Source organism: Pipistrellus hanaki, assembly GCF_964339955.1.
Source record: "Pipistrellus hanaki genome assembly, chromosome: X".
In the NCBI taxonomy this organism is placed as follows: Eukaryota; Metazoa; Chordata; class Mammalia; order Chiroptera; family Vespertilionidae; genus Pipistrellus; species Pipistrellus hanaki.
Window position 1 is genome coordinate 34,864,521 of NC_140524.1, and position 27,708 is coordinate 34,892,228.

General features: G+C 42.1%; 1 protein-coding gene across 2 annotated transcripts in view; it reads left to right on the top strand.

The window, feature by feature from the left end:
- Positions 1-27,708, top strand: part of TMEM255A (transmembrane protein 255A) — a 91,755-nt gene that overhangs the window by 19,584 nt on the left and 44,463 nt on the right. For both annotated transcript variants that reach the window (XM_084870407.1, XM_084870406.1), the window contains exons 4-9: positions 1,065-1,154; positions 6,179-6,247; positions 7,698-7,769; positions 8,170-8,258; positions 18,149-18,311; positions 26,202-26,345. In XM_084870407.1, the coding sequence (XP_084726533.1) occupies positions 1,065-1,154; positions 6,179-6,247; positions 7,698-7,769; positions 8,170-8,258; positions 18,149-18,311; positions 26,202-26,345 (627 nt within the window). The remainder of the gene's footprint in view (positions 1-1,064; positions 1,155-6,178; positions 6,248-7,697; positions 7,770-8,169; positions 8,259-18,148; positions 18,312-26,201; positions 26,346-27,708) is intronic.

Sequence of the window (27,708 nt, forward strand, 5' to 3'; positions counted from 1 at the left end):
TTTCATGACATTGTTCATCCATTATTTACCAATTCTCCTTAGTGCTGTGAAGTGAGATTTATGGGGAGAGGTTTCTCAACAACTCGCAAAGGAGATAAGCATTTCCCCCTAGCCTGTTGAGGTGGGAGAAATTTAGGGTGGCCTTGGCTCTGATTCCTCCTTCTCCCTAGAGAGCTGTTTAATGCCATGCTATTTCCCCCTTTATCCCCCAAACACCTCAAGGAAGAAAACCACTGAATCTATCTAGTTCTGAGGGTCAACAGGAGTAGATGGTGGACTCAGGCTGCACCTATCCATGCCCCTGGAAACACCTACTCCCTACCACCTTTGTAATGGAAGACAAATTATTAGGAATATTTCTTTTGTCTAACTAGGTCAGAGAATAGGGCAATCTAATTCAAGCAAACATTTTTCTTACTTAAAATTTTTCGTATGCACCACAGGGAGGCTTCAGTGTCAGAGGCTTCAACCTTTGTAAAATGTCTTTGACATTTAAGTATTAAGTTGAATGTTCTTTTTATTCAATGATGCAAAAGACCATGTAGGGTTATGCAAGGCCTCAGAATCATCTCTGTATTCATCAGTGCCTACTATGAGGGGTTGGGAAGAACATTGGACTAAGAGTTGGTGGGCACCAGACTCTTGTGTGGACTAGATGGTGATCCTGGGCACACACACCACTTCCCCTCTTTGAGCCTCTAATTTCACAATAAATTAGAGAGTTGGACTACATGATGTCAAAGGCCCAACATCAATTTTTCTGAATCTGAGAATGGAAGAGTCATACAGTCAAATTCTGCCATGGACAGCATGTTGGATACCAGAAAGCCTCTTCTTTGGTGCTCACAGAGTGAATTTCTTTATTTGCCCTGAAAATGTACAATAAATGGTGCTTCATTGGCCCCTTCTCTGCTCCCACTAATCCTGCATGGCTGCAAAGAGCATCCTCATGGAGTGGCAAGCCAGAGTTCTGCTTTGTCTGGCAGTCTCTTGGGGATCATCTATTCTCCAGAATCAGCAAGAGTGGAAAACTAACAGACACTTTTGTTTTGTTCCCTTCACAGTTGGTGGCTTCTATCGTCTTTATCAGCTTTGGTGTGATTGCAGCCTTCTGTTGTGCCATAGTCGATGGGGTCTTTGCTGCCAGACACATTGTGAGTAGTTTTAGCCCTGGTTTAAAGTAAGTGTGCTCTACAGTGAGGCTTCACTGAATCTGTGCTGGATGTGTGTTGAGTGCCCTGAGGGGAACAGAAAGGAGAGAAGATAGGATCCCTGCATCAAAGAGCTGACAATCAAGATAAGGACACCCATGAATACACAGGCATCTAGAGAACTGAGTCTAGGCTGAGGATATACACTCTAAGTGCCAGAGTGGTTTATCTTGGACTTCAGAGGTCAGGGCACTCTTCCCAGTGGTGTTGGGGCTGGAGTTAAGCCTTTGGCATGTGGGTGAGATTTGTAAAGGCAAAGACAGGGCAGTGGGACCAGGGGAATGGCTTGGAACTGATGTTAGTAAAAACCAGGTAGGCAGAGAAGAGCAGGAAGCCCCATAACTTCCTGAGAGACTTGAAGTTTTCAATAGATGTCCTCTCTCTCCTTCAATAGCTACAAGAGAAGACCACTTTTTCTTGGATGCCTGAACTTTGCTGTCAACTGCAGCAGTTATTGGAGAGTAGAGATGTGATTGGGATCTAGGGAAAGTCCCAGAACTAGAAGCCTCAATTCAGAGCCCAGTCCTGGTGTTAAGATGCCAAATGCTTCCTTCTCTGGATAATCCATGCCTTGAAAAAGGCCATTTTACTCCTGAAACCCAAATCTGTGCTTATTCTCTGGGGAAGCCTAAAATTCAGAGCATTCCTATGGCATCATGAGCTAAAATGGCTTTCTCCATTCCCCTTTTTCAGCAATTTCTATTTCATACTATTCTAGACATCTGGCCTAGGGCCAATTTCTCCATTAGGCACAAGAGGTAGGCACAAGTGCCTATGATCCACACTATTTTCAGGGGCCCATAAAAATATTATTTATTCTCAAATCAGAAGAAAATGATGTACATTTAGGTCAAAAGAAAGTTTTCATATAATATGAATATACAGCAATTAAATAAGATATAATTAAAATAAATAAAATATAGTTTTCAATATTTTTTGAAGAAGGAAGGGGCCCACAAAGGCAAAAGTATCTAAGTCCCAGAGAAGTCATAGTGTAGTTCTGATCTGGCCCACAAACAAAAGTCAAGCCACAACAAATTACTGAGCCTTCACAACAAACTCAAATAGTCATTTGATTCCAACTGAACCAACATAAAAAATGAAAACACCTCATGAACTAGTTTGACTTTTTTTGTTTGTTTTGTTTTTCTAAAACAATTGAATTGGAGTAAAATTGTATTATTGGGATCTTCTGTGGATCTATGATATTTAAAGTTCATTTCAGTCATGGGATAATAGTGCAGGTCATCCTGAGGGAGTGTCATCGGTATGGTTGGATATGGAAAATTATGATTTGAAATATTATTATTTCAATTTCAACTTGTTCTTGGGCCCTCCTCCCAGACATAACAGTTAATTTCTTCTTTGCCAAGATTAGAGGGATTCATATGGTCAGTGCTTCCACCCAAGCAGTCTCTGAAATGGCATCTCTGGAAATAATTTCTAGAAAGGGGTAAAAGAAAAGGGTGGGAGAGAGAGGCCCTTTGCCCAGTTTTCTTTCAGGGCCAGGATATAAATGTAGGCACTTAGATCAGACCCATCCCTTCTGATTTGAGCTGAGAGCAGCCATCTTGTTCTTTATCATTTTCTTCTTAAAAAGGCAAATGACACATCAGGAACTTATCCACCATCCTATCACTCTCATATACACATTATTATCATTTTTGCATACCTTCAGAGTACATACCTGTTTTGTAGCATGGTTGCACTCAGTCATAATATGCATGCTATTGTGTATTCAATAGGAACCATCTTGATAACAATAATGCTTTATTTTTGTGTAGTGCATATAGCTTTTCATTGTGCCTTCACATCTATTATTTCATTTGAGATCCACAACAATCCTGTGGGGTATGTAGGGCAGGCATTATTATCTCCACTTGACAAACAGTATTCACTCTATGGCGGTCTCCATGGCAACAAGGCCTTGTGGCTAAGAAGCCTGCAGTAGATTTTGATGGTATCATGAGCTAAAATGGCTTCTTCCATTTCCCTCCTCTCACTCCTAATTTTTTTAAAACATCTTTATTGAGATGTAGTTCACATCTCATATAATTCACCCATTTAAAGTATACAATTCAGTGACTTTTATATCTTCACAGTTAGTGAAAACTATCAATTTTAAAAGATTTTCATCATCCCTAAAAGAAAACCCATATCTTTTATCTGTCACTTCCCCATCCCCCTACTTCCCAGTCCTATGCAACCACTAATCTCTTTCACTACAGATTTCCCTATATTAATTAGCATCTCATAGTAATGTAACCATATAATATGTGGTATTTTGTGACCTGATTTATTTAACTTAGTATAATATTTTCGAGATTCATCCATGCTATAACATGTATCAGTTATACATGTTATCAGTGTTTCATTTTCTTTTATGGCCTAATAATATTTCATTGTGTGGATATACTAAAGTTTGTGCAGCTGATGGACATTTAGGTTGTTTCTACCTTTTGGCTATTATGAATAATGCTGCTATAAGCATTTATTTACAAGTTTCTGTATGAACATGTTTTCATTTCCCTTGGCTATATATCTATGAATGGAATTGTTGAGTCATGTGGTAATTATATTTAACCTTTTGAGAAACGACCAGACAGTTTTGCAAAGTGGCTGTGCCATTTTACATCCCCCTTGCAAGTGTATGAGTATTCCAGTTTCTCCACACTCTTGTCAACTTTTGTTATCATCTGACTTTTTAATTATAGCCATCCTAGTGGGTTAGTGGGTTTGAAGTGGTGTCTGATTGTGGGTTTGATGTGCATTTGCCAGAAACATTTAATGTTTTATTACTGGCTTCAGTCAAAAGCAATGGGTAAAAATCCAAATTATATTTACCAGAAGTTTCCTCCAATGACCCCTATCTGCCTTTGACTCCAGGCTCTGTGTACCTCCCACAGAGAGTGGCCTGAAGTAGCACATTTGACTCAGGGGGTTGGGTAAGGCTGGATGGATCCTTACGAAAACCTTTGTGTTTCCACCGTACCTGTCCTAAGACATCTATCAGTCCTCATTGACACCCAGAGACTTTTGAGGAATGAGGCTTTATTCATCTATAGTGATATCTGTTAGCCAGTTTAAATTAAAGGTACATCTTGACCCTAGTATCGCTTGGATGGGTTAAAGCCAGCTTTTCCTGTTTTTGAAGCCCTTTAATGTCATCTTGCCCTGTCTTTTGGCTTGGGGCATATGAATTTCTCAAGACCTACTTTCCTACACACCCCTATAAATGTTTCTTATTCCTTTTCTCTCTCATCTCCTAATTCTTCCCGTTTCCCTCCCCCAAATATAGCCATTAACTAGATGGGAAAGTCATATCACTTTTCTGTGCCACAGTTTCTCCTTCTCCAAATGGATATAATAATAACTTACCTGTCAGGGTAAGTATGAGGACAATATGAAGCCATGGGTGTGTACATGCCCTAAGAGGGCTTGGCAAAGAGCAGATACTCACCACAAAGCAATATCTGTTTCCATTTCTTCACTCCAGAGATGGTGATCCTTTAGATTAAAAAGGTTGCTGAGCCCTGGCTGAGTGACCTTCCCTTACCTCTCAATTGTACAGGCTTGTTCTTCCTCTGGGATCTCAACGTAGAATAACAACCAGAAACACCAAATGGGCAACCATTGCATATGTGAATTTTCATTTAGGGCACTTGGTGGCTGAATGCTTTTTGCAGAACCAGGAGGTCAGGAGTGCTGTGACCAATAAGCACATCAAGTCTCCCATTCCACGGGATAATAATGATTTCTGCTATCACCCAAACATGGAAAATAAACCCTGCTGGGTTTGAACATGAGAATTCTCATTCCTTTCCAGCCCAACTCCAGGCTAAGGTAATAGGACAATGTACTTTTAGAACATTGGGAAGCCAGGTTTATGTAAAAGCAGCTGATGGAAAGTCCTAGGTCCTTGTTGGTATGGAGGCTAGGAGACAGGAGGCACTTGGGTGCCAGGAACAGGAGATGCTAAATTACATATGTGGGAAAAAGCAGCCACCAGGATCATCGGAAATGCTGACAGAACTGGGGGCAGGGTGGGAAACAATTGGTAAACTCCCATTGCCAGGGTGCTTTGGTCAAACCCTTAAGGTCAGTTTGCATAAACTGATTGTCCTGTTCCAACCTGTTTTTGGCCCAAGCCCCCTACCACTCAGGGGATGTTTAATGTTACTCTGAAAGTGAACAACATTCCCTGCCTGCAAGCTTCCTGGCAGCATTGTGTCTTATCTGTTCTATGCGAACCCCCACCCCCTGTATCCCGTGCCCGAGAGCTTCCTTACTAGGAAGTTGGCCAAGCCAGTGGGTAAATCAACTGTTCTTAAAACCCATTTTAGTTTTCTGGGATTTTGCAATATTTTTGGAGTTCTCTGTCTTTATCTAATTTGTGAAAATGGCTCATAGTTCAGGTAAGTTAAAATCTCAGTGGCTGCCCATCCCCCTGGGGCTTGCTTCCTGAGCTCTTCCTTCTGGAAAAGCTGTGGCTCTGACAGCAGGGAGTACATGTCAGCCAGCCCTGGTCCTGTCCTCAGGCAATAATGAGATCTCATTGTTAAAGCTATGCTGTCCAACCTCAGCCCCTCCCCATCATTTAGGAGTGTGATATTGCAATAACCTGGAGCTTTGAAGCTCAGTCCCTGTGAAGTTTGTGCAAGAGAAAAAGAGTAGGAATAAAATGAGAGAGGAAATTTGAGGAAACCCATTTCTCAATCAATTTCCTAATTTCCCATTAACCAAGTGGTCCAATTAAAAGCAGTTGTTAGAACATTTTTTATCTGATCTTCACATTCTCAGTCTTCTTAGATTAATTAACTCAACCCCCTGCCTACTCTCTCAGGTGTGTGTATGTGTGTGTGTGTGCACGCGCACACGTGCTTTCAAATCTTTTATTACCCATCAGACCACTTGCTGCTTTATTTTCCAAAGCCAAAATGTCTTTGGTTTGGTGTTTCCATTTATAGGATCTGAAACCACTCTACGCTAACCGGTGCCACTATGTCCCCAAGACATCCCAGAAGGAAGCTGAGGAGGTGAGCCAGAATGAGGCTATCTGTCTTACCTTTTGGGAGTCTTCTGTTCTGACTAAACTTTTTTTCTTTTACGGTACTCCTTTCCGGGGGCCTAATGCTGGCTGCTTGGTATCTATATTTGATTTGCTCTTCGGATCAGAGCACAGTGCTAATAAGGTTATGCTCATAGGTTGGAGCCTCATGAGGCCTAATAAGATTTACTTTGTTCTATGGACACAGGCTGTTCCTCTGCCCCTGCAGGCAGCCTCTCAGTTTGTGGCTTTGATCCCTAGAGAAACATATAAGAGTACAGAGGCCACAGTGCAGGGTCCTTCCCCATCTCTGTGGATAATGGTTCAGTTGCCTGTGGTTCAGGTACCCAAGCTGGAAGAAAATCAGGAGCTCCACCAAGGCAGTAGGCCTAGATTAGGGGACAGATCCTGCATCCCCCCACACATGAGGAGTCAGGAAGTCAAATGAGGGTAATTGAGAGGCCTAGTTCCCTTGCAGGCTCTGGGGAGGGCCAGACTGTTAGCCTGGCCCCTTTCATGAGGCCAGTCTGATGTTTGAATTGGGTACATGAGAGTCTCTCTCCACTGACCCATACAGCTCTCCTTGTATTTCATGTCCTTTCATGCAGAACTAGAGTTGGTGGACAGTAAGGTGAAACACGACTCCATGTCATTTTTGGAGAGCTTCCATTTCAGTACATAATAGCCCTTCCCAAACCCAGAGATCACTTTCATAGGAAACCCTACTGTGTGCTTCTAGGAACCTTGACACTTTGGTTCTCTGTTAATACCCAAATTGAACATCATTCTCCCTCCTGCCCCCCCCCCCCAATAGTTAGAACAAATTTAAACGTGTGATTGGGAGAAAAGAGAGACAAGTGGATATAAAATGACCACTGCATTGCACAACTTCAGGGGAAACCATTCTACATAAAATATAATGTGAAGTTATATATTTTATGGAGTTAGGCAAAGTAATAACCCTGCTCTCAAGGCATCAGGGCAAATACTTTTTTTATGGCCATGCAATCCACTTGCCTTCTTTTTCTTTCCCCAATTACAAATTTGCCATTTTTCTAACTATCCCCAGGTTAGCAGGGAGGAATAGAAATATGTATGCTTATCAGAAAGGCCGTGAGCATTTGGATGAAAATGAATCCTCATTTACTATGAATATTCTCTATAACACAACAGAACAAATTTACAAGCGCTTTATTACATCTATATATCTATCCATATGTGGGAGAGAGTCTGGAAAATTTCTTACCAACAAGAGTAAATGGAAATCAATCTTTAAAATTATTTGCCAATCAAGATGGGTAAAATGTCATTGCTCTTGTTCTTGTCTTTGTTGTCACTGCTTTCTTGTGTTAATTTGGTGACTGTAAAAATGTTAATTAATAACTTCCATAGGTTCACTGATAATCCTGGTCCCCCTAACCCTATTTTTCCTATATAAGGTCATAAGTTCCTCAACCAAAAATTCTCCTTCCACGAGGGTTATGAGGAACCTTACCCAGGCAGCTAGAGAGGTACCATTGTACTTCAGAGTGCATGTGACAGTCCCTCTGTCTTCCTTCCCATCTGGTCCCCTTTTCTACACCATGACTTGCCTTCCCCTTTCATATCCTCATTTCCTACTGTCTATTTGTTCTTCTGTCTGTTCTTCCATCCATCCTTCTCCTCTCCATCTCCACCTTTCAGGGATGGGGCACTGAGGGCGTGGCTGAGGCCGGATTTGAGCCCAGCTACACGGTGATTTGCTTCATACACAGTTCAGCTAGTCCCCTGCCCAGCCTTCCTGTGCATTGGTGTGTTCATCTCACAGCCATCTTTACCATCTCCATCAGTGGCTAACTCACATTTCAAATACCAGAGGGTCCTGCCTCCCATGCAATGCCAGCTCATTTCCTCACTGCTGTGTGCCCTCAGGTGAGCTGCCCTCACCTCAGCCGTGGATTCTGCACGCCTCGCATCCGGGGAAACACCTGCTTCTGCTGTGACCTCTACAACTGTGGCAAGTAAGAGTGGAGCCTCCAGGCATGGGAATATTGGTTTGATCACAATGGATAATGGAAGGGCTAAGATGGGGGAAGGGCATGCCATAGGGATCAAAGAAGTAGAAGACACTGATCAGTTACCAGATTTCAGCCCAGATACGTTACCTGCCTTCTCTGTGCCAGGAAGCATATCAAGTGCTTTTAAATATTTGATCTAATTTCATTCTTGTCTATGATGTCTGTAGAATTGTTATCCCCATTTTACAGATGATTAGAGTGAGGCTCAGATGACACAGACAACTAGCCCAAGGTCACACAGAAGTTGAAAATGATAGAGATAGGGTCAAACAGAGTTCTAAGTCAAAAAATTGAATAACACTGAACAAGTTGCCCTAGCCAGTTTGGTTCAGTGGATAGAGTGCCAGCCTACAGACCAAAGAATCCCGGGTTTGATTCAGGTCAAGGGCAGGCACCTTGGCTGCAGGGTCCTCCCTGGCCAGGGTCCTGGTTGAGGCTCGTGCAGGAAGCAACCAATTGATGTGTTTCTCTCACATTGATGTTTCTCTGTCTTTCCCTCTCTCTAATAATCAATGGAAAAATATCCTTGGGTGAGGATTAACAAGTCATTATTGAATACTTTCTCTGTGCGTGGGCCTATTGTAGACACTGGATATTCAACAGCAAACAAAACAAAAATCCTTGCGCTATTGGAGCTTCTATTTTATTAGGGAAATCAGTTAATAAAGATGAATATATAGGGTTGGGCAAAAGTAGGTTTACAGTTGTTCATATGGAAAATAATACAATAATTTAAAAATATTTATAGAAGAATAAACTTCGTGTTTTGGGTACTCACAACTATAAACCTACTATTACATCATCCTGTATAACATGCCAAGTATTAATCAGAGCACTGAAAAAAAAAAAAAAGCATGAAAGGCAGATAGATAGTAACAGGAGGGGAATGTGTGTGCTGTGCTAGATGGAATATCCAGGGAAGGCCTCTTTGAGGAGGAGACATTTGTGTAGAGACCTGAGTAATGTGAGAGGGAAACCCAAGTACCCTGTTTCCCCGAAAATTAGACGGTGTCTTATATTAATTTTTCCTCCCAAAGTTGCGCTAGGTCTTATTTTCAGAGGATGTATTATTTTCGGGGAAACATGGGTAGATACCTGGGGGGAAAAAGTTTTTCAAGCAGAGAGAACAGCAAGTGCAAAGGCCCTGAGGCAGGAGCAGAATTGGTGCTATTTCTGCTATAACCATTCTGGTTCTCTGCCCTCCAATTGTGAAAATATCATTTATTCTTTCTTTCAAAACAAAGAGCTAGGAATATAGAGACTACTGCTGTGGAGTTCACAAGCTAGTAGGGAAGACAGATACCTGAACAATTGATTGCAATGTAGTATGATGAGTGTGGTGGGGAATCAGTGGATGTACTGGGGACACTGGAAACACAAATGATTGAAAGTCAGAGTTGCTGGGGGGTGCAGTGTCAAGGGAGAGTTGGTGTGGGAGCTGATACTTAAAGGATAAATAGGAAGTTAGGAAACAAACTAAAAGTGGGTGGAAGTTGGGAAATATTCCCAAGCATTGTGGGGGTGGGGTTCTACAGTTATACAAGGGGGTAGGTGGTAAGAACAGAGTTGTAGTCTAAAGTCAAATTATGGAGGGCTCCTTGGCCATAGAAATGCCTTTGGACTTGACTCTGTAAACAATTGGGATCCATTGGAGGATATAGCATGGAAAATTGGTTTGAGTGTTTAGAAAGGAGCTAGGGGGTCACTGTAAGAGTTCAGACCAAAGGGAATGGATCCTGGATTAAGTTGCTTTGGAGATAATAGACAGCAAGAAACACTCAAGAGCAATTTAGAAAGTAAAATTGACAGGAATGCATGAGCAAAAGATAGAGTATAAGTGAATAGCACTGCCTGTGGGGTGTGTCAGCCAATTCCTGCCCATGCACATATTTTCTCTAGACTCTCAGTGCAGGAGTGCTGAGGGCCAGGAGAGGGAGGGAGGAAGGGGGTGTTGGCAGAAGAAGTCTGCATGGAGCTAGATCCAGAGGGGTCAGATGGATGCAGGCCCCCTCCTCACTCGCTTTCTGTATGGGGCGGGGAAGTTTCTCTAAAATGAGGATTAAAACCAGACAGATGGACAGACTGGAGGCAGGGAAGAGAAGGGGTGAACACACACCAGTCCTTTACCTTCTTTGCTAGCATCAGTCTCATTTCGTTAAAAGGTTTGGTGGAGGAAAGGAAACTTAAATGAGGTTTGGGGATTATTTGGGAGGTTTAATTATTCATGTTATAATAACTAAGTAAAGGACTTCCCTCCTAGCAGCAGTGATTGAGAGCTGGCTATAATTGTACTTCCTGAGTCCATCCTTCAAAAAATGATCAAAGCAATGTAAAATGGGTCTCAGGGGAATTGGGGCTCTGTTGCTATCTTTCCTTTAGCCTCTCTTTATCCCTCCCTCCCCTGCTCTGCCATTTCCTCTCTTTTTTCCTCCTCCCTCCTAACAGCCTCTTCCCTACTCTTTGCTCCCCTTTCCTTTCCGGATTCAAGGCCTCCTGGGGCGGGAAAGGGGAGGGGGCAGCTGGAAGTTGGCCAGAATAGGGCCTGAGATATGAGAATTAAACAAGAGGCTCACTGAGGAGGCTGAGAATAGATTCCTTACAGACACACCTTGCTCTTTGCAATTAAGTGTATTTCTGATGAAGGTCTGAGTAAACTAAATCCTACTTTAAATTCCATTTAGCTGAGCCCTTAGATTTCTTTTTAAAGTGGAGACTCAAGCCCAGTTTATCATTCTGTCAAATCTAATCTTCATAATAACTGACTCTCATTTTTTCTTTGTTAATTTTCACCAGAGGATATTTTTTCCATAGATTTTTAGAAAGAGTGGAAGGAAGGGAAAGAGGGAGAAGGAGAGAGGGCGAGAGCGAAGAAGAGGTTAAGAGAGCGAGAGCGATTTGAGAAAGACATGAGCCAGAGCGAGATTTGAGAAAGACACGAACGAGAGAGAGAGCGAGATTTGAGAAAGACATGAATGAGAGCAAGAGCGAGATTTGAGAAAGACACGAGCGAGAGCGAGATTTGAAAAAGAGCGAGATTTGAGAAAGACACGAGCGAGATTTGAGAAAGACACGAGCGAGATTTGAGAAAGACACGAGAGCGAGAGCGAGATTTGAGAAAGACACGAGCGAGATTTGAGAAAGACACGAGCGAGATTTGAGAAAGACACGAGCGAGAGCGAGATTTGAGAATGACACGAGCGAGATTTGAGAAAGACAAGAACGAGAGCGAGATTTGAGAAAGACACGAGCGAGATTTGAGAAAGGAGCGAGAGCGAGATTTGAGAAAGACGAGCGAGATTTGAGAAAGACGAGCGAGAGCGAGATTTGAGAAAGACACGAGCGAGATTTGAGAAAGACAAGCGAGAGCGAGATTTGAGAAAGACACGAGCGAGAGCGAGATTTGAGAAAGACACGAGCGAGAGCGAGATTTGAGAAAGACACGAGCGAGAGCGAGATTTGAGAAAGACACGAGCGAGATTTGAGACACGAGCGAGATTTGAGAAAGACACGAGCGAGATCGAGATTTGAGAATGACACGAGCGAGAGCGAGATTTGAGAAAGACACGAGCGAGAGCGAGATTTGAGAAAGACACGAACGAGATTTGAGAAAGACACGAGCGAGAGCGAGCGCGAGATTTGAGAAAGACACGAGCGAGAGCGAGATTTGAGAAAGACACGAACAAGAGCGAGAGCGAGATTTGAGAAAGACGAGCGAGAGCGAGATTTGAGAGACACGAGCGAGAGCGAGAGTGAGATTTGAGAAAGACGAGCGAGAGCGAGATTTGAGAGACACGAGCGAGAGCGAGAGTGAGATTTGAGAAAGACACGAGCGAGATTTGAGAAAGACACGAGCGAGAGCGAGATTTGAAAAAGACATGAGCGAGATTTGAGACACGAGCGAGATTTGAGAAAGACACGAGCGAGAGCGAGATTTGAGAAAGACACGAACGAGAGCGAGATTTGAGAAAGACACCAGTGAGAGCGAGATTTGAGAAAGACACGAACGAGAGCGAGAGCGAGATTTGAGAGACACGAGCGAGAGTGAGATTTGAGAAAGACACGAGCGAGATTTGAGAAAGTCACGAGTGAGAGCGATCGGGATTTGAGAAAAACACGAGCGAGAGCGAGGTTTGAGAAAGACACGAGCGAGAGCGCGATTTGAGAGAAAAAAGGGAGAGCGACATTTGAGAAAGACAGGAGCGAGAGCGAGAGTGGATTTGAGAAAGACGCGAGAAGAGAGCGAGCGCTATTTGAGAAAGACACATCAATTGATTGCCTCCTACATTCGCCCAGACCATGACCAGGGATAGAACCTGCAACCTAAGTATGTAAGTGCCCTTGACTAGGAATCGAACCCACAACCCTTTGAGGTGTGAGCTGATGCTCTAACCATTGAGAATCATCATCCAGGACTGACTTTCTAACTTTTTAAAAGCAAGTTATGCTAGTATTATCTTCAAGGTTCTAAAGGAATTTTATGAGGAGCTGTGCTAAACTCTAGGCTCACTAAAGGCAGTAAACATAACTTCATGTTATCTATATCCCAGGCTCCACCCAACACCAGCCCAGGCATGAGTAAAAGCCTAATGAAAAGGGAGTGACATTTGTTGAAAAGGAACAAAAAGAGGAACATCCTTTTCACCAGGAAAATAAAATATGGGACTAGGCAACTAAGAGGGTCATGGGGACATTGCTCTTAAAGATCTTCAACCTGGAAATGGTTTTTACCTACCTGGTGCCTGGTGACCAGCCTCAGGCAGCAGTCAAGGCCCTTTCCAAAGTATTTCATGCTAAGATTCCAAGAGCAAGGCCACTAGAAAAGCACTTACTAAGCTCTTCATCAGGAAACCGTCACAGTAGGTCATAAATCAAGACCATGAGACTTAAGAGGTGATGATCCTCCAATAGAGGAGAAAGTTTACCTTGACCCAAGGCTTTGTCCAGCCAGCGCCCGAAGAGACTTAAACTCCTGGCCTAAATATAGTTAGCCGCAAGCATTCTAGGGCTCAGTGTCTTTAATTTTGCCGAATACGTATTTGTTTTCCTCACATGAAGCCTATTTTTAATCAATTGCGAGATTCTTCAGTCCGTTTCCTGGAAAGGAGGCCAAGGGAAAAAAAAGTGGGAACAAAGACATCAGGCAGTCATTTGTTCAGTGCTACGGAAACACAGAGTTGCTACTGTCCCCTCTAAGCCACAGACTTCTCTGACGTCAGGGGCAGTGAGGTTTTAATAGCAAACATAGATTATTTCATTTTGCCTTGTGCAGGAAGGTGGCTTTCTCCAGGACACAGCTCCTCAGTAGCAGCCTTTCAAAGCACTTTACTCAGCTTTGGAGAGGCCAAGTCAATATCACTGGTTTTCACTGTATAACTTAAAGGAAGTGAAATGAAACACTGGTGGTTTGTGAACTGCTTCAGCTGGTAATAAAATGAAAGATGATAGCTTATTTTCACTCATTTCTTCCTTTGACAAAGCTTTATCGAGCTCCTACTATGTGCCCGAGACTATTCTAGAAGAATACCTTTCAATAAAATATAATTTTACCCTTAAGGAACTCAATTTTTCAGGGAGATTGTGGGAAGGGGTGGGAGATTAGACAGAATGCACAGAGGCTGCCCTTGTCATTGCCTGCTAATCAAGAGTTGGTATATAGTTCCAGGCTCTTATCTAAGAGCAGAAGCATGCCCTTCTGCTTTATCCAGAGATAAAGCCTCCTATTTAAGTAAATGGGATCCGAAACACAGGTACACCCAGCAAGGGGACTAGAGCCCATTATTGAGTGATCAATCTCATGATCAATGCAATGATCAGTCTTTGAACTGTTATTCATTCACCAAGTACCTATTGATGACCTATAACATTTCTACAACTGTGCAAGGCAGTGTGGGAGAAACAAATGTAGGTAAAAGACCATCCTTGCCCTCAAGAGATTACAATTTAGACAGAGACATCATGTCCACTTTGGCTTGGTTGTAGCTTCAGTACCCAGCACAGTACTCAATACAGAGTAGGCTCACAATAGACATTGGATTAAATGAATAACTGAATTATTGATATATGTAAAGTACAAACTAAGAAAAACAGGCTCTCCCTAGCCAATTTGGCTCAATGGGTAGCACATTAGCATGCAGACCAAAGGATTCCAGTTGGATGCCAGTCAAGGGCACTTACCTCGGTTGCAGGCTCCTTCCCAGCCTGGGCCCTGGTTGGGCCTCATGCAGGAGGAAGCAACCAATTGATGTGTTTCTCTCACATCGATATTCCTCTCTGTCTTTCCCTCTTTCTTCTACTCTCTCTAAAAATCAATTGGAAAATATCCTCAGGTGAGGATTCAAAAAAAAGAAAAAGAAAAACAGACTCTTCTGAGGCTATGGGAGTCCAGGTAAAAGGCTAATGAATTGGCACTGGAGTCCTTGAAGAAAGCCCTAGTGAGGTTGACTATTGAAGTTTTGAGCAGTAGAAGAGATTAGGATAGGCAGAGAATAGAAGGCAGTATCTTGCACACAGGGGGAGAAATCTGAGCAAATTTTGGAATAAGTGCCCAGCAAGGCCAATTGGGGACTCCAGCCTAGCCGGAGTGTGAACTCCATTTTAGAGTCAGATTATGGCAGACTGAGGAATTTGGACACATTTTCCTGAAGATAATGGGAAGCCATGGAAGGGTTTTGATTAAATGAATGACTTAGTTTTTTAAATGTTTTAGGAAGCTAAATCAGGCAGTGGTTGGGTCTGGCAGGGGATCCCTGCAGCCATGGAGGCTTGAGGGTAGGAGTGCTGAGAATGCAAAAGATGAAATTCCAGAGGAAATTCTGCAATTCCAGAGACTAACCCAAATGGAACCATAAATCTCAAACAGAAACAAACCACACTATTTTGCTAAATCCTGAGCCAGATCTAAGTATTAACGGTCTTTTGCTTCATAGTTCAGTAAAAAATATTTCAATAGCTACTGAACCCACTCAAACAGAAACCAAATATATATTCTCTACAATCACTGAATATTTTATTTTATTTTTAAAAATATATATTTCTATTTATTTTTTACAGAGAGGAAGAGAAAGTAATAGTCAGAAACATCGACGAGAGAGAAATATCAATCAGCTGCCTCCTGCACCCCCCCACCCACTGGGGATGTGCCCGAAACCAAGGTACATGCCCTTGACCGGAATCGTACCCAGGACCCTTCAGTCCGCAGGCCGATGCTCTATCCACTGAGCCAAACCGGTTATGGCTAGAATTACTGAATATTTTAAAACAAACTGCTGATCTATCATGTGGTGGCCTGTGCCTTTAAAGTATTGATGCCTTTAAAAACAAGATTCCAAGTTGAATCTTGTTGCCAGCGGCTGGCTCTTAAAAGGGAAAAATATATATAGCTGCATGTTTTGGTGGGGGCTCTTATTATGCGCTGGAGTGCTGCTTTCATACATTCTCTAATTAAATCCCACAAGCCCAGAAGGGTTAAGAAAGTTGTTCAGGGTCAGGCCACAAATAAGTGACAGAGCCAGGGTTCAAATGCAGTCATACTCCAGAGTTTGTTATACTGTATCTATATGTACTGCCAGTCTGCCCTCAGTGTTTTAGGAGATAGGCATAGATAACTTGGTGGCAGTCAGAAGCCTCTCCTGGGTCTCTACAAGCCCACTTTCCCTTACACCCATACCCATCCTTTCCAGGGGATAGTCCCTGTCCACTGTGCCCTTTTGAATTTAAGTAATCTATGTGTCTTCCCTACCCCATTCCCAGGACTGAGTACAGTGCCAACTAACAAAAGACACTCAATGTATGCTTATGGATGGTCTCTTCAATTATGTTATGGAAAATACTTAAATCCAATTAAAATTCTGATGAATTGAAATACCTTTAAAATTCCACTACGGCAGCTTACTATGTAAAACAGTGGTTCTCTAACAACAATGACCATGTTAACACAGATTCCTGAGCCTCACCCCCCCACCCCCCAATTCTGCCACATTCAGTAGGACTGAGGCTGGGCCTAAGAATCTGAGTGTTAACTAGCTCTTTCTCAAAGACATGTGATCATACACAAAGACACCCATAGGCACACACAAATAATGTATATATTTTTATTGATTTCAGAGAGGAAGAAAGAAGGAGAGATAGAAACATCAATGATGAGAGAAAATCATTGTGCTCAGCTGCCTCCTGCAAGCCCCTCTACTGGGGATGGAGCCCTTGTGAGCATGTGCCCTTGACCAGAATCGAACCTGGGACCTTTCAGTTCGTAGGCCAAAGCTCTACCCACTGAGCCAAACTGGCTAGGGCAAGAATTACTATTGCTTCCAGTGGTCAAGTTGTAAATTAGTTTGCCACATCCAGGAGGACAGGAACTTCATTTATTTGTTCACCAGGTATTTAGGTAGCATCAACTACATCAGGCACAGGGGCTGCCATAACAAAATACCAGAGACTGGATAGCTTCAACAACAGATATTTATTTTCTCACAATTCTGGAGGCTGGAAGTCTGAGATCAGGGCGACAGCATGCTCCGGTTCCCATGAGAGCTTTCTCCTAGCTTGCAGATGGCAGCCATTTCACCGTGTCTTCTTGGGGTCTGTGTACGTAGATATCTCTCTCTCTCTCTCTCTCTCTCTCTCAATTTGTAAAACCCCCAATCCTATTGGATTAGGGTCCCACTCTTATAACTAATCTAACCTTAATTACCTCCTACAAGCCCTTCTGCAAGTACAGTCTCAATGGGAGTTAGGGCCCCAACATACGAATTTTGGTCACAATGCAGTCCATAGCAAGTAATGTGATAGAGAATGACTGAGCTTTGGGGGTGGGGGTTGTCTTTAGACAGAATGGTCAGGGAAGACCTCTCCAAGGAGATGATAGGTTTTGTTCAGCAACTCAGCTGTAGTTCTTTATTGGGAAATTGTTTTGTTTTTTAATATATTATTAATTTCAGAGAGGAAGGGAAAGGGGGAGAGAGATAGAAACATCAATGATGAGAGAATCATTGATCAGCTAGCTGCCTTCTGCACGCCCTCTACTGGGAGTTGAGCCCAAAACCTGGGCATGTGCCCTTGACCAGAATCGAACCCTGGACCCTTCAGTCCACAGGCTGACACTCTATACACTGAGTCAAACCAGCTACGGCTGTTGATGTTTTGTTTTATCTTGAGAAAGGAAATACTGATATTTTTGAAGTCTGAATTCAGATCCCAGCACTACCTCTTATGACTTGAGCAAGTTCCTAACCTCTATGTGCTTTAGTTTATTCATCGATAAAAAGGGAATAGTGATAGTACCTACCTCACAGAGTATTTTAAGGATTTACCGTACTGTCTGATAGAACTTGATGCGATGATGGAAATGTTCTGTAATCTGCTCTGTCCAGCACAGTAACCAGCCACTAGTGTGGCTGTTGAGCATGTAACACGTGGCTGATGAGACTGAAGAACTGAATTTTAAAAATTTTACTTTATATTAATGAATTTAAACTTATATAGCCACATGTGACTAGTAACTGCCATATTAGCACACTTTTAATGAATTTACATATGTAAAATCCTTAACACTGTGTCTGGCATATTGCCAGGGGTCAATAATGCCATCTAGGATTAGTGTTATTGATAACAAGTGTTTCTCTGGGCAGGTAGTAGTTTTTTATTGTTGATTTCTAATAAACAGCAATTACACTTGGATTTATCATATTGTAGTTTCTTGCTCCCCAAGTGCATTCATACCTATGATGTCCCTTATGATAGTTAACCTGTTTTTCATTGAGCTGGGTGGTAGCCAAAGCCTTAGGGGCCCAACCTGCTCCCTGGGGACTGACTGAAGTGTGCTTCTCCCTGTCCAGCCGGGTGGAAATTACTGGTGGGTACTATGAATACATCGATGTCAGCAGTTGCCAGGACATCATCCACCTCTACCACCTGCTCTGGTCTGCCACCATCCTCAACATCGTTGGCCTGTTCTTGGGCATCATCACTGCCGCTGTTCTTGGAGGATTTAAGGACATGGTAAGGAAGGGTTTTCCCTTTCCACAGAGGTGAGAGCCAGGCTGGGGTAAGGAACAATGGGCATGTTTTGAAGGAAGGAATCAGAAGCAATTACTTAAAAAATGTAACTGCCTTCAAACATCTGCAAATATTTCTTGTTAACATGAGTTGCTTGTGTTCTTATGGCACATTCTGGGGTGGAGGGAGAGGAAGGTGTTAGCAATTTTCTGGTTCATGCTGGTTATGTAAATACTAGAGGCCCAACGAACGAAATTTGTGCAAGGGGCTCGGCTCTCGCAGCCCTGGCTTCGTCTGGAAGGACGTCTGGAAGGTCATTCGGCTGTCCAGTCTAACTATCATATTATGCTTTTATATAGATAACCTTTTCAAACTCTTCCCTACCCTAAACACACTTTTAACATAAATATTTCAGGGTAGTTTTTCCCCAACAGACTTGGGGAGAGATGGAAGGAAAGATTTGGTTTTTCAAAATCATTATTGTTGAGAGTATTACAGATGCCCTCTTCATTTCTCCCCCATTGCCCCTCTATATCTGATTCCTGTGGTGTTTTTTTAGCTACAGGTAAGAGTAATGATAGTTTTCCCCTCTCAGTAATTTCATCATGGAGTTTCTCCAGAAAGAGCATCTGGACTCCCTTTTTTACTCCCCCTCAACCCCCTGCATTTGAAGAGCCAGCTGTGGGCTAAACTGCTTGCCAGGTCTTATCCTCAACCTCAACCTCAATCGTAGCCTCCCCACATTCTCTAACGTCTCTTTCAACTCTTTTTCATCTTTTTGGGTATGAGTATCTGCAAAGGCATGCCAGGACTCAGCACCCAGTAGGTGCTTCATAATAGTGGGCCCCTTTTTTTCTTTTGTTTTTAAAGCATTTCTAAGCTTTTCTTTGCTTATTTAATAAAACTTGATCTCAAATTATAGAGATAACTGGAGGCCCGTTGCACAAAGATTTGTGCAATAGGCCTTCCTTCCCCTGGCTGCCGGCACCGGTTTTCCTCCAGCACCTGGGACCCAGACCTTCGCTCTGGCAGAAGCCTTCAGTCTTCGGTCCAGCTGGAGCACCACTTCTGTAGCTCCCTCTGCTCCGCACCTGCATGCATGCTGCCCAAAGACCTGGAGCAGCTGGAGGGCGGGGCTGCCACAATCTTTGTCTGGTTAATTTGCATACTCACTCCTGATTGGCTGGTGGGAATCACGGAGTGATGGTCAATTTGCATGTTTCTCTTTTATTAGTGTAGATAGCTTTAGAACTGATTATCCTCCTGGCTTCCTATGAGAATATAATCAATTGAGGTGGTCTAAATTGGCCGAAACTGGTTTGGCTCAATGGATAGAGCATCGGCTTGGGGACTGAAAGGTCCCGGGTTCGATTCCGGTCAAGGGCATGTACCTTGGCTGTGTGCACATCCCCAGTAGGGGGTGTGCAAGAGGCAGCTGGTCGATGATTCTCTCTCATCGATGTTTTTTGTTTTTTTTTTAATTTATTGATTTTGTACAGAGAAGAAGGGAGAGAGATAGAGAGTTAGAAACATCGATGAGAGAGAGTCATCGATCAGCTGCCTCTTGCACACCCCCTACTGGGGATATGCCCGCAACCAAGGTACATGCCCTTGACCGGAATCGAACCCGGGACCCTTCAGTCCCCAAGCTGACGCTCTATCCATTGAGCCAAACCGGTCTCGGCTCTTGTCGATGTTTCTAACTCTCTATTCCCTCTCTCTTCCTCTCTAAAAAAATCAAAATATATTTAAAATAAAAAAAATAAATGGTCTAAATTGAAGCCCAGGTGATTCTGATCTGCAGTCAGGACTGCATACCATTGCTTCACTGTTTCCCAAACTTTTCTCATGATGAGAATCACCTGGTGGAGCACTAGTTAAGTATACAATTTTACCTATATGTTACCAAAAATTCTAGTTTAGCACTTCTTAGTTGGGATTCGGGAATCTGTATTTTAACAGCTCCACCAGGTGATTCTCATCATGAGAGAATTTGGGAAATACTGCAAAGGAATGTCCCTCATGTGTTTAGGGAATTATTTTGTACCTAAAAGTGGTTTTTCTTTGACCCCAGAAATGAGACCGATAGCCTCTAGGCCCTTGGCTATTTCTGTCCCATTTTGGGGTCCCTGAGGAACAAGAACCTGAAAGGCAGTTTGTAATTTAACTCTGGACTGTCAAAAGGCTGCGTAATGGAAAATGAAAGGTGGGCTAAAGAAAAACTCTGCAGTTTTGGGCAGCAAATCCCTGGCAGAATCAGGCTGACTGGAAGCATTGAGTGTTCCTGCTGGTGACTCTTAAGTGAAATCTTTTCCTGCTCATGCCCAGTCTGTCTGTCTGTTTCTCTCTCTCTTTTGTATGTGCGCTTTTCATTCCCATGCCCCTTCTCCCATTCAGGAAAGCCCAAGCACAGAGGAGTGGAGGAAGCATCAACAAGGTGGGGCCTTCAGTAGTAGAAGGAGCAGGAAGAAGGAGGAGGGAGAAGGATTTCCGGTTTGGGCCTGAGGGAACTTTGGGTGTGAGAGCGGAAAAACTGTTTCTGGGTTGGGACTTTTTTTGGAGAAAAGAACTTCCTTTGTTCTTGAAGAATTTCCCCAGGGTATAGGTGAAAGCGGAATCTAAAATAGGCCGGCTGGTAGAGAAGTTCCTAGGTTGGTAAGTTGAGGAGATGGGTCATGAGGACCAGTGTGAAAAGTACTCTGAATCATTGCTAGAGCATTCTGACATGGGCACAAATGGAGTGGGTGATGGCTACTTGGTAGTTTCAATGGGGTTCCCGGCAAGGACTCCTGTCAAGACTCAGTGGACCATTGATGTCTAGGTTTATTTCTGATTCATAACTTCACTGTGACCCTTGCTCTAGGGTAGGGGTGTCGAACTCAATCAGAGAAGGGGCCAAAATCTAAAATCCAGCCTAAATCGCGGGCCGAATGGTTTACTGAACAGTCATAAACTGACAATGTCATAAACTGACAGCGGAGTGCAGTGATGACAGCGCGGTGCGGGCCACATTGCAAGGCCTGGCGGGCTGGATTTGGCCCGCGGGCCTTGTGTTTGACATATGTGCTCTAGGGTAAGGTGACCGACGTCCCGCTTTTGGCGGGACAGTCCCGATTTTTAACAATTTGTCCCACGTCCCACAGCGTTTTTAAAAAGTCCTGATTTTTTCCAAAAGCGGGACGTCTAGTCACCTTACCCTAGGGGGGAAAAGGGGTTTGTTGATGGTCTGTCCTCATATGTGGCAGCAATGGCCCTTTACTTTCTATGAAGTACTTTTACACAGTTACTTTCTCTGATCTACTAGTAACTTGTGAAGTAAGTAAGTATTACTGCCCCAATTTCACAGATAAGGGGCCAACAGAGATCAATGACTTGCCCAGAGTTAAACAGCAGAGCTGGGACTGAAGCCCAGGTTTCTCAAATGCCAGAGCCTTTCTACTCCATCCCAGCTTCTCTTTAGCATGTGGATAGCCTTTTCTAATTCTACAAATGTTTTAACAGAAATTGCCTCCTTTGTTTCAAAAAAATTAAAGCAAGTTGTTTACAACTGTTGGGAGCTTCTTCAATAGTAAAGGAGGAGAGCAAGGGAAATTTTGTTCAATATCAAATGCCAATCAAGCCCAAGAACTCAGGCAAGTGAGGAAAACAAAAGATAAAAGCAAAGATCAGGGGGCAAAATATTTGATTCCTAAGGTGAGAGAATACTAATAGGAGAGTGAGATGGGGCCACCATGGAAGAATTACTTAGCTCGTTGTATTAAAATTATACATGATGTATAAAATCCTGGAACATCAACCAAATAAACCTAACTAAAATCCACAGCCTAGGTCCAAATGTGGCTAGAGACTTATGATGTACCTTCCCTCTGAGTGGACTGCCCTGAGGTCCGCACAGAGACTCAGGGGTGCTGGCTGATGAAAGCCATTCCCTAGGGAGTAAGGATAGAAGCCAAGGGCTGTGAGCTAGCAGTCTTCAACAGGATCAGCTAAGAGCCACCATTTCCAGAATTGTGGGATTTTGAAAGGAAAAAGGAGGACTTCATTCCCTGACCAGAGGTGTTTGGTTAAAAGGATCTTAAAGAAATGTTTGATAAAATATTTGCTGACCAAAGCTATAAGGATTAGAAATGAATCTTTCAAAAGTGATATCTTATCATTTTCTCCTAATGGTTGTCTCTGGTTTGGAGTAAAGTAGGGAGGAATAAAAGTGGCAATCTTTGCAAAGTCTGCAATTATTGTCTCAGAACAGACTCTGCTTTATCCAGACTAGATTGCTTTCAATGTTTTCTGTGCTACCTAGCAGCCTTTATTGCACTGGAGTTTAAAAAGCTACTGATCAGTAATGGGAGTCTCATAGCTTAAACTCTACAAATTTTTTAAATATATTTTATTGACTTTTTACAGAGAGTAGGAGAGAGTGATAGAGAGCTAGAAACGTCAATGAGAGAGAAACATCAACCAGCTGCCTCTTGCACACCCCCTACCGGGGATGTGGCCGCAACCAAGGTACATGCCCTTGACCGGAATCGAACCTGGGACCTTTCAGTCCGCAGACCGATGCTCTACCACTGAGCCAAACCGGTTTCGGCAAACTCTAGAAATTTTAATAGAAATACACACACTCCTGTATACACACACAAACAGAGACAGTGCCCAGCTCTTGATTATCCATACAAATGGAGAAGGTTTTGATGACATGGAAAATGGAAAAAATATTTAAATTTATTGTAAAAAATTTAAATTTATTGTAAAATCAGAATTATTGCTTTAAAACATAACCAGACCATTTATTTGGGGCCATCTCTTTTGGTCCTTCCCTGCCCAACTCTTCACTCCACCTTCCTTCAACCCCTCACCTTATCTTGTTGCCCTGCCCATTTTCTCTATCTGTCCTCTACTCCTAACTTTCTTCTCTCTGTGGCTTTTCAGTGCTCATTCTATCTTCCTCTTATATTTTTGTGTTTCTTTCTCTATAATAGTCAACTTCTTTTCAAAGATTATCCTGGCCCCCTGGAGTTGGTAAACACACACACAAAAAAACTTATAGAGTTTATATTGCATGATGGTTTCTCTCTGGTTAGGCTTAATTTATTTGCATAGAAGAACTGGTTTCACTTTGCAAGAGCTGGAGGGTGTGTTTGTTTGTTTGTTTGTTTATTGGTGGATATTATTGAGATTTCATTGGTGACCTTTCATTTTTAGGAAAAGAAATCTATGAAAACAAAGTAATGACAATGATAAAGCATTGAATCTAGAAATACTCTAATTGGATGCCAAGTTATAAAAATACTATTTATCTTCTTACCTCTTTAACTCAATACAAATAATTAATGCATTATTTGTTTAATTAATTACTACATCAAGAATCAAAATTGGCCATATGTTAGCTATATAGTTGGCAAAGATATTTGGAAGTATTTTATTGTTCTGAGAAAGTACACAATGAATCATTGATCTATTATGATATATTAGATAAACCATGCTATTGTACCCAAAGCATTAGTACCCAAGTATTCTGATAAAGATAGATAATGACTACCTAATTCACCTTGGTTAGTCATATCTCTTTTGATTATAGAGAGTGGTTTTTTTAATTGACAGAAGGCCTAGGGAATATGATTTCTGGGATTTCCTCAGAGATGAAATTTCTTCTTACATTTCTGGTGGAGAGGTAGGGGCATTTCTGAGCACTCTTTTTCTGTAAAGTGAACAAACCCTTGGGATCCAAGATCTCAGCTCTCTCCCACAAATGATAGAGGCTAACAAACATTTCTCTGGTTATCTGTGAGCTGCATCATAATGACAGGTTTGTAGCTCTTTAAGCCTCCTAGAAATGTAAACAGTAACCCACACCAAGGAAGAGAGCAGCAGAACTGTGTTGAAACTTGCTATAAGGGAGTTTCCCCTGCCAACACCTCAATATGGTTGCCTGTGCCACTGCCAAAGCCTGCCCACACATTTTTATCACTTGAGAGTAAGCTTCTGTTTTCTATTAATATAGAGTATACTAGAGGCCCAGTGCACAAAAATTCGTGCACTCGGGGGGGTCCCTCAGCCCAGCCTGCACCCACTTGCAGACTGGGACCCCTCAGGGGATATCTGACTGCCAGCTTAGGCCCAATACCCCGCTATCCATGGGGGAAGTGGGCCTAAGCCATAGTCGGACATCTTAGCGCTACTGAGGACGTAGGAGAGGTCCGCCCGGCTTGTGGCTGAGCAGAGCTCCTGCTGTGGGAGCACACTGACCACCAGGGGGCAGCTCCTGCATTGAGCATTTGCCCCCTGGTGGTCAGTGTGCATCATAGCGACCAGTCATTCCACCTTTAGGGTTAATTTGCATATTACCCTTTTATGATATAGCATGTGTACCAGAAACAAGACACATTGATTTTGAAAACAGCTCTTGATTATCCATACAAATGGAGGTTTCAATGACATAGAAAATGGATAAAATATTTGCCTCACACCTTTACCCATATGGCACTCAAAAGATACAAATCACAATCCTCTTTAGGAATTAATGAATAGTGGTGACTTCCTTTAGCGATGCTTTGGCCCTGTTGGGAGCAGGACTTCCATCCCGGACAAGATTAGCCTTAACATTTAAAGGCCTATACACATCACCATATTAAAATGGTATTTAATTTTTTCTGCATTATTTTGTTTGCAAAAAATAATCAGTATACTCTGCTTGGTCATTCCTGGTTTCTGTTCACTGCTAGGGTTTTGCCTCCAGCCTGCAGAGCTGATGAGAAATAAATATACTTCATGTCTATGTGGGAGCTCCTTCGAAGGATTAGAATCTACCAGAATCCTCACAACTCTTAAAATCCCTTTGTGATCCATCACATTTTTATCATAGCAAGATATTTGACATTGTGTATTTTGGGTCTTGTTTTTTTTTCTTTTAAAATATCACAAATAAATAATTTTAACTTTTCTATAGGTTTGAATTTTTCAAAATAAGCTGAGAGAAATGACACAAATATTCTTATTAGTTGTAAAAACTCTGGCTATATAACAGAAAGTGAAGAGTCCTCATTTACCACCTACTACTACTCCCCTTTCCAGATATAACCACAGTTAACAGTTTGTTGTGAATCTTTCCAGATTAATTTCATTTACAACATATATTCATATATAATTGTTTAGGTCTTTATTTTTACATAAAGTGGGATCATGCTATATTAATATAACATGGTGGCTTCCTTATTTATTTATCTATCTATTTATTTATTTATTTATTTATTTATTTGGAAATAATTTATTCTGAGTCAGTCCATTGTGTATCTCCCAGATATTTTCATATTTCCATGTAGTGATTTGTTAGATGTGGTGGCTTCCTTTTTAAAGACTTGTTTTTAGAGCACTTTTAGGCTTACAACAAAACAGAGGAAGATAGAGATTTCCCACATACCCCATGCCCCCACACATACATAGCCTATTATCAACATCCCCCACCAGAGAGGTACATTGTTACCAAGGATGAACCTATATTGACTCATGATAATCATCCAAAGTCCATAGTTTACCATATGTTCACTTTTGGTATTGTATATTCTAGGGGTTAGATAAATTTATAATGACATATCCATCAGTGTAACATCATATAGAGTATTTTTACTCCCATAAAATCCTCTATGCTCCACCTACTAATCCCTCCCCCCAACCTCAACCCTTGGCAACCACTAATCTTTGTCTCTATAGTTTTGCCAGTGGCTTATTTTTTTTTAATTTAACAACATATCCTGGACAACATTTTCTGTCACTAAACTGTTTATCAATAATGGTTATGTCTGCATGGTATTCTGTAGTATAGATGTACCACTGTTTATTTAACCATTTTCCTAGTGATGAACTTTAATACTGTTTCTAATGTGTTGTTTTCTACAGAATCCAACTCTCCCGGCATTGAACTGTTCTGTTGAAAATGCCCATCCGACTGTTTCTTATTATGCTCGTCCTCAAGTGGCATCCTACAATACCTACTACCATAGTCCTCCTCACCTGCCACCATATTCTGCTTATGACTTTCAGGTATGTTTTGAGAAGAAAAAAAAAACTCTCCATTACCTTTGCTCTCATTCATGTTCTCTTGTTCTCTCCTTAATCATAGAATCTCCCTAATATATATGAGGTAGTCAGGCTCTCTGTCCCTGATGGCTTTTAGCAGCCTTTGGATACCAGTGATTACCATAAGGGCTATGTAGACATGCAAAGATAGGATAGATGGGAAGGGCGAGAAAGACATAAGAGGAGAAGAAACAGAGATGGAAGAATAGAGGAGAGAAAGATCGAGGTATCTCAAATTGCCTTGATCTACCCCAAGGAGAAGATGATACTCATTAGTACCTCACCATGAACCCCTGTCCACCAGTGGCATTTTCTATTTCTCTGCTACAGGAAGAGGCCTCGTCCTGATCCTTAGCGTAAGGGTCAGAGAGACATTCTGAGCCACATAAGGGTTTGAATCAAATCTGTAATAATCCCTTCTTTTTTCTCCAGACTTCATAATTAGAACTACACAGAGAAAATATTTTTATAACTCCCCCCTCTCCTTTGTTGTCCTATTATCAAATAGGTCAGGAATAATGTTACCAAATTTGCACTTTCCCTATTTCCTTTTGAGCTGAGACTAAGCACAGAAAAAATGGAACCAAAAAAGGCTTTTAATTAAAAGGGATCCATTGTGTGCAGAGAGTACTTTGAAAAAACAAATGAAATGATCCTTTAGGCATTTTCAGTGGTGGTAAACTTGGCCACAGAAAAGTAGAATTGCACTAAAATCTGGTTAATTCAAAATTTGGGAACCAAAGGCAATATCTTTGAAGGAAGGGAGGCTCATAATGAATTTACTGCTATTGATTAAGAGCCCATAAATGCTCCAAGGGGACATAAAAGCAAGAGTGTTTGGGGTGCTTCCAGTTAAACAGCTAGTTTAGAAATGCAAAACCCTTGGGAAACCTAATTTTAGGTTTAGATTAACAAAATAATTAAAACTAGAAAACCCCATATAGTTGAATAAATCATATATTTGCATGGTTTAGATACTGTTTGGGGAGGTCTAGGATTTCACATTGCAATAGTAACACTGTTGACCCTTGAACAACACAGGTTTGAACTACACGGGTCCACTTATACATGGATTTTTTCAATAAAGACACAGCCCTTTGTATCTCAGGCTTTTGAATCTGTAGATTCAAGCAACCACAGCTGGAGAACAGTATTTTCCATCTGCGATTAGGAATCTGCGGATATGTCTACATTGCCCTATGCCATTTTATATAAGGGTTTGAGCATCCAGGGATTTTGGTATTTGTGGGGGGTCTTGGGACCATTCTCCATGGATATCATGGGACAACTATACATGTAGTGTGAACATGGACTTGTTCACTGTTAT